Source organism: Ochotona curzoniae, unplaced genomic scaffold (genome assembly GCF_017591425.1).
Source record: "Ochotona curzoniae isolate NIBS_2020 unplaced genomic scaffold, NIBS_Ocur_1.0 scaffold_2587, whole genome shotgun sequence".
Classification (NCBI taxonomy): domain Eukaryota; kingdom Metazoa; phylum Chordata; class Mammalia; order Lagomorpha; family Ochotonidae; genus Ochotona; species Ochotona curzoniae.
The window spans coordinates 26,605,917-26,621,413 of NW_024467096.1; the positions used below are offsets into that span (position 1 = coordinate 26,605,917).

General features: G+C 37.4%; 1 protein-coding gene across 1 annotated transcript in view; it reads left to right on the forward strand.

The window, feature by feature from the left end:
* The window catches only part of SPATA16 (spermatogenesis associated 16), a 205,164-nt gene that overhangs the window by 37,459 nt on the left and 152,208 nt on the right, over positions 1 to 15,497 (forward strand). The window contains exon 3 of the mRNA XM_041002591.1: positions 10,029 to 10,174. Within this exon, the coding sequence (XP_040858525.1) occupies positions 10,029 to 10,174 (146 nt within the window). The remainder of the gene's footprint in view (positions 1 to 10,028; positions 10,175 to 15,497) is intronic.

The window sequence follows — 15,497 nt, forward strand, 5'->3', positions numbered from 1 at the left end:
GCTGCTCTCTGCACACCAGGATAGAGAGCCACAAGGGCTGGTCATCACCAGCTCTCACATCCCTTGAGGTCCTTGTGGCTTCCCTGGAGCAAGTGCTACTTTCGGTTTTCTCTGTCAGCTCTGGCAAACAGCATCTCCGCTTTCTTGCTGAGACCTCACGATGTTCTTTCAGTAAGGATTCCTCTTCATGTTGCACAGTGACTGGTACATGCTATAGAAGTTTAATTTTCTCTGGATAGATCCATAAATAGCATTTTTAAATCTCCTTTCTGGAGTCTCGATCCTCTTGCCACTTCTTTCACGCCTCTTCTCACTCAAAATGTTCAAATTTGAAAACAAGACTTATTTTTTCCAAATTCCCACCCACTCTGCAATATTTTCACTAATGTTATGAGTGGGATTAAATATAACTTATATGAACTATCTTGTTGGTAGCAAAAAAAAAAAAATTCTGTAAGTATATTGTTTCTGAAAGAAATGTACAAAGCATGGGAAAAAGCCTGAACTTGAAATTGGAAGAACTTAATTTCTCTGCTGATTGTTTACAAACTGTGTGACAGTGGAGAGATCTCCAGGAGTCTCTCAATCTAATCCTATTGCCCATTATGTAGGAATCGATGCCCGCTTGAGCTGCGCCTCAGAACGTCAGTGAAGAGAAAGTAGGATAATGTATGTAGAAACGTGGCATATAAATTGCATTGTACCATTCAGCAATTTCAGCTGTTCAGAATTAACTGTCTATTTGCTCTTCAGAGACGCAAAGTTCGGAAGACCTTGCCGAGTTTACTAACGAGGCACTTGCACTGCTTGGTCGTGTTTTGGCAACCGCGATTCATGACAGTCATGAGCCACATAATCTGTTCAGTTTAGGACAAAATGATAAGAGCGGAATTATGCAAAAACATTGACATCTTACCTGAAAGACTAGCGAATAATTTTCCCTTCTCCTATTTTTAAGTGCAAACTCTTTAAAAAGTCACAATATTGACTAATATATTCCTCTCATCTACATAATATAATATATTCTTCCAACTTTTTATTATCCCTGAGTGGCTGTAAAATCTCAGCTGCTTAAAATGATTCTTTGCAGATTTATAGCATTCCATAAAACTGCTACATGTAAAAAAATATTTTCTACTGAGCTAAAACTATCTTAATCTTGTGAATGTTTTTTTTTCAAAAAGCTGTTAGTCACCATAACAGAGCATCGAAATATTTATTTAATATTTGTTTGTTTGTCTGTTTGTTTGTTTATTTGAAAGTCAGGGTGAGACAGATTTTCCTTCTATTGACTTAGTCCCCAAAAATTCGGAGCTGCCAGGGCTGTGCCAGGTCAAAGCCAAGAACAAGGATCTCCATTCAAGTCTCCATCCTGCTGGGAGGAATTTGAGCCTGCTACCACTAAGTCAATTAGCAGGAAGCTGGATCACAAGTAGAAAACAAAGACCTCAAACTAAGAACCCCCATTAAGGGTAGAGGCACCCTAACTGGTGACCCAAACCACTGAGCTATAACGCCCATCCCAAGCTGCTAATTTAAACATACATTTTAATTCACTTTTTAATTGGAAAATCAGATATACAGAGAGGAGGAGAGACTGAAAGGAAGATACTCTGACCGGTGAATCTCTCCCCAAGCAACCACATCGGGCAGAGCTGAGCCAATCTGAAGCCAGGAACCAGGAGTTTCTTCCTGATCTCGCATGTAGATGCAGAATCCCAAGGCTTTGGGCCATCCTTGACTGCCTTCCCAGCCAACAGGGAGGGAGCTGGAGGGAAAGTCAGGCAGCCAGGACATGAACCAGTGTCCATATGGGATCCCGGCATGTGCAAGGTGAGGATTTAATCACTAGGCTACCGTGCCAGACCCTAATTTTAACACACATTTTAAAATGGAAAATATCCATCACTTCTTGGCCTTTTGACTAACACCAAGTGAAAAAATGAAAAATATCCATTGGTATCACTGACTTATATATGTGTAAATACTAAGCAGGATTTCACATTTGATGTAGCAGAGCAGAATAAATAGCTTCAAAACTCCATTCATCCCGGACCTGGAAATAGAAGTTTGGTTTCAGCATACATTATATTCCAGTATTCTTTAAATCTGTGCACAAACATTTGGAAGTGCATTTTAAAAGATAATGAAACTTGGCTGCATTTGACTAACTTAAAAGTAACATGAGCAACATAACATATAAATTGAAATAGAATCTACTCTCTCCTTGTGATAACGCATGCTAGCCCTGTTACTTTCTCTCTTCAGATTCTGTTTAGAAACATTTATCTCAACATTGGGGTACTAACCAGATGCCAGCCCTATTTGAATTATCAAGTAAGAGAGAGATAGAAGTTGCCTTAGGATAGTATTTCCCAAAAATGAATTTCACAAAACTTCAGCCCCTGAAGATGTTCTTTAAAGAAAACAAAAATGGCTTTGTCCCAGAAAGGGGAATCTAAAGTCACATAAGTTTGTGAAATATTGTGTGCAATCTATTCTTCTTAGATATTTGCAAAATGCATCAATACGGTAAGTAGACTCAGTAGCCCTAAAGTCAAACGTATCATAAGCTTGTTTGATTTGAGAAACTTACTTGATGTAAGAACTCCTTAACACCCTGTAGAACACACTGTTTCAAAACTGTTTCTGTCCTGGAAGAACCCAGGGTACTAAAAGAAAAGGAAGAGGCCCAGGTTTCAATGATTCCAAAACACATTACAGTGTGTGGATAAGGCATTTGGGAAATAAACATTTGGAAAAATAGGCACATATCCTTGCTTTTATCGAGAAAACTGACTATCCAGTCCTCCGCTCTGCACCAAGGAATACAATATGCCCACACCTCAGCCATGCTTCCAGACTTTGCCTTCGGAGTTGATCATGGCCAATGGGATCCTAGTGGACATGAAATGGGCAAATATTTAAATGTGTTTGCAGTTTTTCTGCCCTCTCACACTCTTGTTCTTTTCAAGAGAAGAACATACCTCTTGGAAAATTCATATCCATTTTGTCAGGTCTGGTTAATTTGGCATTAATTATCATCTTGCAGCAAAGCCCAGCCAAATAGAGCTGAGATCAACCATTCACTGCCAACCTGTATATGTGTGGACAAGATTGTTACAGGCAATCGATTTGAAGTGCTTTGTTTTGCCATGTTCTCATGGCAATTGCTGACTGATTTTTTTTAGAGTTTGCTAAAAAATAATTAGTACTGCTGGAAAACAATTAGTATTGCCATCAATGTGCATGATAACTGCAGGGAAAACATGAACACGAAATCGAATGATACACCATAGGACATTTAGTGTGTGAATTATTCTTACTTTTTAATTACTACAATTCTTAAGTTCTTACAAAACTACACTCTCAAAAGCATAGAGATCTTGTCTCTTTATGACTATTTCAGCATTTCTAAGGAAAATATATTTTTCAGCCTAATTTTCTCCACTTTCACATAAAATTAGGTTCTGAAAAGCACTTAATGGAAATATGAATTGGATTAGTAATAAATATGAATTTTATGCATTAAGGTTAAGGGGCCCCCAATTTTTAATTATTATCACATATCTTCAAAAGAAAATAGTTAAAAATTAATTTTCATTTTATTACAGTTCAGCAAAGCAGATAAAGAGCCAGGCCAGGAGCTCTCCTGCATAGGGAGCTGATGGTATCACAGTGGCAGCCATGGGGTGACCAAGCCACTAGGAAGGCATTAGACACTGGACAGCAGACAAGGACCCCTGGGATCTTGATAAGAAGTGTGGTGTTTTCTTTTCTCCAGTATCTACATCATCTCTTTTTTTTCTCATTCTTCCATCATGCAGTCTTCTTCCTTTCTACTTCTCTGTCTTCTAATTTCCTCTGCTTCTTGAATGAATCTACTCTTGTATATAAGGCCAATGGGTGTAAGAAGCAAGTAATCAGCATATGTACAAGTGTAGAAAACATGCAAGCAAAATGTGTAAAAGTGCCTCACCTGATTGCTCAATCGATGCGGATTTCTTCGCCTACTTATCCTAAATCCTACGCATTCATTAATTATGTTCCAATGACATATAGGTAAATGATAGAGATAACAGACATGGGTGCCTGAATTGGTCATGAATAAGGAAGCAATGGGAATGATGTGTCTTGCGGTCCACACTGGCCCTTCTCTGATTTGACCATGGTTAGCATTAATAGCCAGGTGAGAAGCAGTACTGTATACTTTTGAAAGCTCACAGGAGCTAAATAAGACAGCAGATACAGACTGAAACATATTTCTATCATTTGCAGTTTGAGTTAGGACTTTATCAGAAACCCAATTTTCGCATTAAAAGACTAATAATAATAATAATAATAAGTAAAATCTAAAAAGTTCATGGAAGATGGAAAAATCTTCACGAGTTTAAAAAACACAGTGAAACAAGATTTTATATTTGTTTTTCTGTAAAACCTTTGGAAGTCTTCTTGTATGTAATAAGATGCCATCTTTAAATGATAGCGTTTAATGGGCTAAAGCACAGTGCCAAAACCACAGTCAGCACTCCATAAATGCTAGCTATTATAATGATTGTACAAGATCTGAGTTTGCATGTGATAATACATTTTATACAATGCAAACAACTGCCTTAAAAGGAGTATCCTATTAACATTATCTTTATTTTAAAGTCACTAATATCAAGAGTTAAAATGAAGGGGCCACAAGGAGGAAAGATTTATTGTATTCATTCACTTCATTCCTGCCACATTTCTAATCTGCTTTACACATTAGATGGCTGAAGTTTAGGGGTATCCCTAGAAAAAAGCCTTGAAGGTTAATGTGTATCATCTACATGCTTCAGAGCATAAGCAAATTACTGGTTGGTCAGATCAAGGTGAAAGACAGTGGAATGAACCCACTGTGGCCACACCTCAATTTTAAGGCTACTTGGAAAAAAAAAAAAAGCTTGAAGCACAGCTATTTTAACAAATAGGAGTAGGGAGTGATTAATTACTTTTTACTGTCATTCAGCAGCTTGTCACCCAGGGAGTAACCTCATTTCCCATAAATTTAATAGAGGTCACATCATGGCCTACTCCACTGAAAAGCATTGCTCTTAAAACCCTGATGCTGATTTTAAGTCCACTGACATGTGAGCATCTTTCTCCCCCGCTCTTAGCCCCACAATCTCTGTCTCTCCTGGGGAGACATTTCAAGAGATCTATGTATCATTGTGTGGAATGTTACAAATGATGAACTCTTATTTAATTTCACTTTTCTGTAAAAAAAAGAGAGAAAATTTAAATTGATGGGTGCTATTCCACAATGTAGGGCATATTTCCACTCAGTTAAGGGAGAAAAATAATATATTGAAATTTAAAAGTATTAATTGCAAGACCCTTGCAATGTTATAGTTGACATCTAAAAAGTGATGGCTAGAACACTGAGGGTAGATGTTGTGCCCACTCCTTATCCCTCCAGATTGAGAGCTCCCATTCGCTGATTCACACACCAAATGCCTGCCTCGACTGGGACTAGGTTACGGCTTAGAGCAAAGTGCAGAGAATCCAATCCAAGTCTCACACATGTGCAACTAGAACCCATCACGAATGCCTGCTATGGCCTACAGTAGCAAGATGCTGAAATCAGGAGCTCCTTTGGCACACACAAGAGCTATGGCTGAGAACAGACCTGACTGGGGATCTAACAGTATGCCACAGCTGGACTAAGGTTCCAACTGGTGAGCATGAGAGTGAGAATGGAGGCAGTGATCTAGGCTGTACATATCTGCCGTCTCCCTCGGCATGGGTGTGGATTGGTTCTGGGGAATGCCAGACTGGACTTGACTTAGCACTCACTGGTACACATGAGAACCAGCATGGATGTAGAACTGGCTGGACTGCGTGTTGGCTCCTGCTGAACCACATGAGAGCTGTGTCTGGATGTGGAACAGGTATGACTGGGACGTAGCACCCAACAGTGAGAACCGAAATAGGTGTGTGCTGGCTGGGCAAGGCCACTGTTCCTGGCAGGACAAGAGGTGGATAAAATCAACCTAGCTTACATCTTAACCATTAAGCTAAAAGTTCAACCCTCATCCTACAATTTAATTATTAATTTATATATTAACGATTTTATCCAATTTTCTAATCTCCATTACTTAAAAATATAACCAAATAGTAGTATTCCATGGAATAGATGTAATAGTTTCTTTATCCATTCTTCTTTCAACAGGCATCTGGATTGTTTCCATCTTTGCTATTGTGGATTGTGCTGCAATAAATACAGGGCTGCAGGTCACGTTTTCATATCCAGCTTTCACTTCCTTTGGCTATACATCCAGGAATGGGATTGCTAGTCATACTGTAGATCATTTTTCAATTGTGTTAGCACACTCCGTACTGACTCCCACAGCAGCTGCACTAGCCTACACCTGCACCAACAATAGAGTAAGGTACCTGCCTCCCCACAGCCACTAAATCACAGAATGTTGGGCTTGTGATTATTGCGGAAGGACTATACTTCTATCATAACACAGGAGAAAATAGTGGGGGAAGCAAGTACAGGGTGAAGAGGAGAACCCCTGTGCCTTTGAAACTGCATCATGAAAAATAATATTAATAATTTAAAGACAGTGTCTTTTAAAATGCTCTTTATATTTTAATTCAGGAGAGTAGCTGCAGAATTCAGTGTTGGAGCAGTTCTGCAGCTTCTTCATCTTTAGCAGTATTGCTGCTGAACTAACTACATTTTAGACAGTCCTTTGGCCCATGCGGCAAAGAAGGGTTCCTCGATACTGGGCTTCTGTTCAGTCATAACACCTGTACCCCAAAGTAAGCTGACTATACAGGGTAGAGGAAATTCTGAGGAAAAGTAGAATTCTATAATTTGATGTTGGGAGGGGCGATGTAGAACAAGTGCAAATCCCCGACTTTCTCACATAAGCTCATAAATATTAACAACAAATAATCAGTAAGAACGTAAGTGACTAATGGTGAAATAGAATACTGAGTAGATAATGGATAAGTAATGACATAAGTGACTAATAAATATTAAGAAAAGCTTACAGTTAACTTCCGAGTAACTGAGTATAACCGAAGGTAAAGTTACAAAGTACAGGAAACCCAGTGTTTTCCTGACCAGCTCTTCATAAAAGAGGTAGAAATAAATGCTACAATTTTTTCCTTAAGACACAGAAACATACAGCAAATGTTAACATTAGAAAAAGTAAATAAGTACTCAGATAAATACATCAGTAACATAATTAAAAATTTCTGAACTACGAAAAATGAAACATAACAAAGAAAAATTTAATCAATTAGAAGGCTGCATAAGAAAATAATAAATTAATCTGAAAGTTTGTATTCCAGAGAAGATAAAATAATTCAACCTTAGTTTAGCTAAGAAATAAACCAAGTAGCTGCCTCCAGAGCATGTCACCTTAGCTCTGGGATCCACCAGTCCATGCCACATAGTGGGAGCTGAGGATTGCTTAAGGAAGGGAGTCCATGGACCTACCTGAATAGGGGACACTGAAGGCTTCTTTGATAAGTAGGGAATGACATGTGGAAGGCTTCCGTAGACCAGACAGCTACACTCACAGGTAATCAAGGGAACTGAGATGGGAAAGTTCAGAAAGGGGTATCTGGACAACATATCTGAATCTGACCAAGGCACCCCTGTTCACAAGCTGGGTCAGGCTAAATCACAGTACCTGTTGCCACACATAAAAGCAAGGAGTAAGGGGTGGCCAGGCATGGGTAGGCCACGGCAGTGCTGGGGAGTGTCTGGGCAAGGGTTGGACCATGTCTGACTGGACCACAGCACCCACAAGTATTCAGGAAAACCAGGCTGGGAGTGGATCTAATTGGGAATTTGTGAGCTTGACTCTGCTGGACTGCAGCATTTGTGGCGCCGGTGGCAAGCTGGGCCAGGCAAAGTTGCAGCACTTACTTCTCTGTTAGTACAGATTCCTTGTGGTATGTATCACTTCTAGCAAATGCAGACCTACCAAACACATGCAGACTATGCAGAATCTGATGATTGTGGTACTCAGTTATGACCCAGTATGGCATAAGCATCAGTGGCCAGGGTACTACCTCTACTTCTCCCCTAAACTAGGACAGCTGGTAAGGGGCAAGATTTCATCAACAAGGGTAGAGAACAGGAACGTAAGCTCAGCCTTTGCCTGGAAGCTCAATGCTAGCACCATCGTGGAAAGAACCAGTACCAGCAAGAGACCAGAGATGCCTATTTCCAAATCAGTTCTCACAAAGCTCCAGAGATGCCCTACAACCTGAGTCCTGGTTGTATTGATGAATATTTGAACTTGCACTCGGTATGACTTTGCACTAGCTTGGTATGCATCTGCAGGAAGGCTCAGGGCATTGGGGCTATGGGACTTAGGGTCAACAGAGCTTAAAACCAGACAGTGAAAAAAGAAAGGAACAGACAACCTCCCTTCCCCAACCATGGGCAGAGAGCAAAGGTCAAGATTCCGGTCACTGGGGAGTGGCATTAAAGTGAGCACAGAACTGTTTAGAATTGGTGAAAGCAAGTTCTTATCCCCAAATGGTGTCTCTTGGTGGAGGTTCAGGACCTTGAAAATCTCAAGACTCACAATTCCAATCAAACAGATTTACACACTGCAAGCATCATACATGCCAACTGGATCAGAAGTGAAGCAATCAAAACACCAGTGGGTGCCTACATGAGATTCCAACATTGCAGGTAGCAGCTTAGCCGACTGAACCACAAAGCTGGTTTCTCCAACTACTCCTATTAAACCAGAAGATTCTTTCTCAGGTTTTATATATATATATATACACAACTATATTGCCCTCCTTAATTTTATCATATACATGAGATAAAATTAGATTACATTTTATATGTTAATTATATATTTATATATCATGTATCATATATAACATTAATCTATATTATGACATATAGTGTTAATATATAATAATATAATATATTGATATATATTGATTTTATCATATATGTGATAAAATTAAGGGCAATACAGTCAAAAACAGAGTATAGCCAGATTTCTCAAACCAGATTTCTTTTTTCAAAAGTTATTGACAGTGGTGTTTGTGTATGCAGAAAGTCAGTCTCAAGACTTAATCTAATAAAAAAAAACGTGTATTATTTAAACAACTTAAAATACAAGAAAATTTACCTGACAAAATACCAAAGTGTATTAAGTCCAGTTATTATTATTGTGTGAGAAAATGTCTAGCAATACATACATAGATGGAGATAGAATAGTGCAAAAAGGCAGCGTCCTGAGCAAGGTCAGTGAGCAGGGGGAGGGACCTCTCCCCTCCATCAGCCTCTGGCTCAGAAAGGAGCAGAAGAGCCAAGGCGTGGGGTAGAAGCTGTTGATTTACTGTTGTCATCTCATTGATGTGTTTTAATGGTAGGGCTTCTCTCCCAAAATTACTTGTTTGCCTCCTATACGGTTCATCTGCAATGCCCTGAAACCATTCACTTCCTGGAATTTTTATTAAGAATTTCACATTCCTGCCATATTTTCAGATACTGTGCTCTCTGCCAACAAATTATAATAAATTTTCACTTCTTTTTTTTTCAATAATATCCTGGAGAATATGAGTCAGACTCAAATTAATCACTGATCATGTATATGGCTTCTAGGAGTTTACTTCCGATAGCCCATATTATATTAAATCAAACTCGATCGTGGGCTAGATCATTGCTCAGCTGGGTTTTCCTAAAAGCGCTGGTGTTTAATATGATTTATGCCTGATTTTCTGTTATTTTCTTTGCTTATTGTGTGCTTTATTTTTAAAACAGACATTCCTAGCAAATGGCATGCCTTTAAAAATCCATTATATTTTTAAAACATTTTCCAGGAAAACGTGTCACTTTTATAGTCAAATCCTAGTGAACAGGAACAATTAATTTACAGTCAAAACATTAATATTTTACACGTGGTTTGCAAAAAGTATATAGGCATATACAAGATTTTTTTTGTTCTTAAAAGATAAATTGTGTGAAAACACTATTACTCATACTAAAATTATTTTATTTTGTCAAGCTTTGCAGCAAAGGGGCGGCTTTGGGAAAACCTTTCGAGGCATCCGCTGAAGACATAGCAAGCGTGGCCAGTTTCATTGAGACAAAGCTTGTTACCTGCTACCTCCGGATGAGGAAACCTGACCTTGCACTGAATCATGCACACAGGTGAGTAAAACGCCAATAACTGCTAGTAGTACTACCCACATAAGGAGTGGAGACTGTGAGTTTGTATGATCAACTTGCATTCCAGTTTGATTTAAAGAAAAGCAAAGTGTTTCTTTCCTTTTTGTTGCTGCTGGATTTATGTCCAACAACCGTGGAGATCCTTAGGAGAATCTGAAAGACCAAATGAAAAAAATAGATATATAAGCAACTATTCTCAATGCATGGTGAAAGGAAAAGACAGATAACTGGTAGAAAAGTGCTACAGGAGGGAAAAAAAAAAGGCTGGGGGGAATAAGGTAAGTAAGAGAGACAATGTTGAGATAACAAGGATTGCCAAAATTGAAGAAGAGATGCAAAATGGTAGGAGTGACTTCTGATTGTGAAGCATGATTCAAGGTTTGAAATTCATGACTTATTTTGCGACAGCAAAGCTAATTTAAATGAAGTTTTTTGGACAGCTTTCCAAGGGAGAAAGACACTTCTTATTTATGTAGTAATTCCTTTTATACTTCTGACACTCTTCAGAACTGTGTATCATGAGGTTCATAAGTGACTTCCTACAATCCCCATAGTAACTCAAATGTGTATTTTCTTCAGTAAAAATGTACCTGTCCTGTGTCATATTCCCTAAAAGTTTTAATCTTATGGGTGATAATTAACTTTAATATATAACAAATATTAAGTAACTATGCTATATCCCTCAAGTTGTTTTTTTCTTTTCTTCCCTAACTTAAAACAGTCTTTCTAGAACTTTGTGCTGTTTGTTTCTGATCACTCACGCTATCTTCTTTTAATGACAATTCAAAAATCTCTTGCTTTGTTAACACCCATTGGGAAATAGAGTTTTGGTTGTATTAAGGCATCTAAGTGGGAGATATCTCAACATGGTAAAAAAATCATTTAAAAATCCATTTCAACTAAAACATAAAATTTCTACCAAAGATTTTTCACAGCCCTAATAGTGCGCCTAACTTGACAAGAGGAAATCACAGACAACAAACATGTTTAATAACCAGCTTGAAAAAATTCTCCAGCTCAAGTAGACTATAAAACCTAAAGCAGACTCCCTTTAAGATCAAAAAAAAATTCTACTGTTTATTCTCTAGAACTATTTTATGCAACCATGGTTTACAACCCAGTATCAACATACATGCCTGTCAAAAACACCATTCCATTTCCACTTGAAAGAAGCAATGTAGGAAATGTAATGTGCATTTTAATCTATCAAAGTATTTAAATTTGGGGGTACTTGAGACTCGGAAACATAATAGGGAAGATATTTGAAACGGAGTATTCCTAAAGAATCTTTAGGTATATATAAGCGATAACAAATTGCAGTGCAGTGAAAGTAATCATATGTCACCAAGTCTGTGACTTCCAGTTACACATAAAAATGGCTTTCAAGATGTGCTATGTCTTACGCAAACTATCTCCTGCATATCAGAATAATTTGATAGGCCTCTTGAGTCATACTAAATCTGAAAGGATTATATAAAAGTTAATACAGATAATTAAAAATAAGTTACAGAAAGTTATTATGAAATTTTCTAGTATAACTTCTCTGTGAAAACAATAAAAACCTATAGTTTTTCAGGATGCAAGAATTGATTTTAAGAAGTCTTATATGTAGGATTAGACATCTGTTTGAACACTGATAGTGTTATTTCAAGATCTTGAAAATCATGGAGAGGAAAATAAGTAATAACAAATGGTAAAAATAAACTGTAAAGTTATGACTCTTTCATGCTGTTTTAATAGTTCCTGTATTTCTGAATTGAATATTAAGTAAAAAATGCAAATCAATAGAGGTTAAATAGTCAATTCATACAATTAATAATGCACCAAATACAATAAATCATTTAGATAGGGTTGTCATAGAACAGCAAAAGTCAGTGCATATGATTGTAGCATTAATGAATTTTAAAGATTTGAAAATAGAATCTAGAATGTAATCAATGAGGTATTTCATAGAATTAATTAATCAGAATATTTAGTCTAAATGTCTTGCAACCATTTGACACATTAAATGCAGAATTCTGCTTTTGTATTATTACTAACTTGTGATAGTTGACACTAATCATGGATTGAAATTAAAACATGCTTTTTTGCATTTATTTGCATCAGATGAAGTATCCTTACCTTAATGTTATGTAAATTTAGGATCTTCTGCATATCTTTAGAAGATTGCTTAAGTCTCAAATTTGCTTTAAAACTATCAAGCATTCTATTCCTCATTAGAATACCTGCATATTGTTTTGTCCTGTTGAAGACCACAAGAGCTATAACGTTTTTGGCTTTGTGAACAACAAAGATACATGTTCAAATTAAGCAGCCACGTGTTAGCATTTAATCAATAGTAATAATTCACACAATGGCTCCAAAAGCAACTGTTATGAAAAAAATGGCTTGTTTTCTTCACATAACAAGTACAAAATGGCAAACATGTGTGCCCTCTTTGCTTCAACCAAAAGTGGTGCTTCTACTCACTAATCCCAGTGATACTGTGTTCATGCCATCAAGCTAGCAGCATCGTTCATCAGGTGTTTTGCATAATCCAAAGACTGACTTCAAATCACTGGCATGTTAACTACAAGACTGTTCCTGCTGTAACACTTTTCCTCACATTTGAACTACACTTTGATGTACAAAACTGTAAAGATGCTAAAAATGTGCATTATTGTTTTGTGCATTCCCCATATTTAATTCATCTGTTTTTGCTGAAGAATTTTGTAGCCACAAGGTGGCAGACAAGATGAGTCCACAGTCACAAATATGTGCAAACTATCTTAGTTTTTGAAATGTGTTATATTTATATATAATTATATATATAGTGTTTATACATATACACTATATAATATATTATATATATTATATATAACTGCATTATACTTATATAATGCATTATGTAGTTTATCATTATATAATACTATATATAATTATAACACAATTTCAAAAAATAAGATATTTTAGACATATTTATAACTGTGGACTCATTTTAATCTTAACATCTAATTTAATTAATTCATTCAACAAGCATTTACTGAATGTTCAGCAAAGCCTTTTGACTTTCTCTTTCTCATCTCTCTCTATAGAAAGAAAGATAGATACCCATACATATAGAAATAGAGCTCAGTAGATACATGAAATAGCTTTGCTGGAAATAAGCATAATTTCATGTTGCAGAGACAGCATGGTGTGTGAAATCTGAACATGGAATCTGGAATCTGACTGTCTAGTTTGAATTTTGACTCTGTCACACACTAGAAAGCCTGAATTCAATTTTATAAGAATAGGTAATAATAATAATAGTATCTAATTCATAACTGCTTAATCATAAGTCTTTGTGAAAATTCAATATAAAGACATGGTCAGACTTTGTTTCTCAAAAGATGCGAAATCCAAAAGTCAATCCCAAACACCTTCTCATTTATTTGGTGGGCTTATCTTCGTGCTCTAGTTCAGGGACATGATGACCAAGTTGGACTGTAATCATGCTAAGCTGAAAAGATGAACATTAGAATATCAATCTGCATAAAAATTTATAATTTATAAGGCGTGTGGCCAAAGGATTAAGTGTGTGACTGCATTGGACAGCAGTCTGCATAAGGATTCACAGAAGACTCTTAACCAAAGTCCAAGTTAACCACTTTCAGAACGGGACTCTATGTAAAGTGCCTATCTGACATTGAATTAAAGTCTACATGAAATTTTTTCATGGCCTGAAGTATTGGGGTGTGTTGGAATATTGTGATAAAGAACAGTGATGAAATTAATAAATCACTGTGTCCCTTGTATGCTCCACTGAGACCCCTGAAAAAATCATATCTTAAGTGAGGACTGGCCCTGGAACAGTAGCCTAGCAGCTGAAGTCCTCTACTTGCGTGTGCTGGGATTCCATATGGATCCCATATGGGCACTTGTTCTGATCCCGGTGACCCTGCTTCCCATCCAGCTCCCTGCCTGTGGCCTGGGAAAGCAGTAGAGAATGACCCGAAGCCTTGGGACCCTGCTCCTATGTGGGAGACTTGGAAGAGGTTTTGGGATCCTGACTTTAAATCAGCTTAGCTCCAGCCTTACAGTCACTTGGAGAATGAATCATCAGATGGAAGCTCTTCCTCTCTGTCTCTTCTCCTCTATTTCTATCTGACTTTCCAATAAAAATTAAAAAAAGAAAGATGAGAACCATGACTCACAGAAATGACCACTCACAAGGATTAAGACTAATGCTGAAATAGATCCATCTATACAAAAACTACCAAGCTTGTGAAAATAAGGATATGCAACTTCCAATCCTTAGGTAAGGGAAAACACAATATTGGCATATTTTTAGGGAAGATATTTTAATCTAGATACCTCAACAATTCACCCATGATGTCTAGCGTAAAATTAAAAATAACTATACACTCATGTACGTTGAGTACAAGATCCAGGCTCAATTTGCCGGAGTGAAGCAAATTCAGGAGGGATGTGGTTTAGTCCTTCACATCTGTATTGGTACTCGGAGTACCTGGAGTGCATGGGTGTACGTTCTTGCCTCTGACACAGGAAGGCAGGTAAAAGAGCAAAAGTGATATTTATCTGCATGCAAAGCAAAAACATACTCAGGTAGGAGTAAGAGCATTTAAAGGGTGAAAGGCAACTCAACAATCAGAATCACTTATCTAATTGACCCTAAAGTGCAAGGAAAAACATTTGGGGTGGAGGTAGGGGAGGATTTAGCTGAATATTCCTAGGGGAGAGAGTTTAGGATGGGATTTGAGTACCATCCTGTTTTCTCGCCCCCTTAGGAAATCTTGAAAGTGGCATGGTGTCATGTCCATCAAAAGGTTAGAAGTGCTGCCTGTAGTAATTTGATTAAAGTCATTGTATAATTAGCAAAGGCTGTCACAGGAAAACAGCTGGCAACCATGTCGATTAATCTTACCAATATCAGTTCAAAACAGTGTTTCATAAAAAATGTGGTTTTCTGCAACATAGAATGTGAAAGGTTTAAGCTATGCAGGTGAGGATGCAGTGCAGCTGGAGCTGCAGGAAGTGGCTGGTGACCTCAACTCTTCCTTGCTAACTATTTCTTTGTCTGCATTAACAGAAATTTTCCTGAGTGTTCTTTTGCCTTATCTATCTGTGTGTTTTATTATGTAAAACTGGACATGGAGAAGTCACCATGTAAAATGTTGCATATAGGGTTGCAAGTAATAAGAGACAAACTGAGATCAAATAACTTTTCATTGGAGTAGATAAGCTCAGCTGTCAACAACTACTTATTTTACAGTTCATGAAAGACAGTGTATTACATATATTTTCTCTTTATTTGATATAAAGA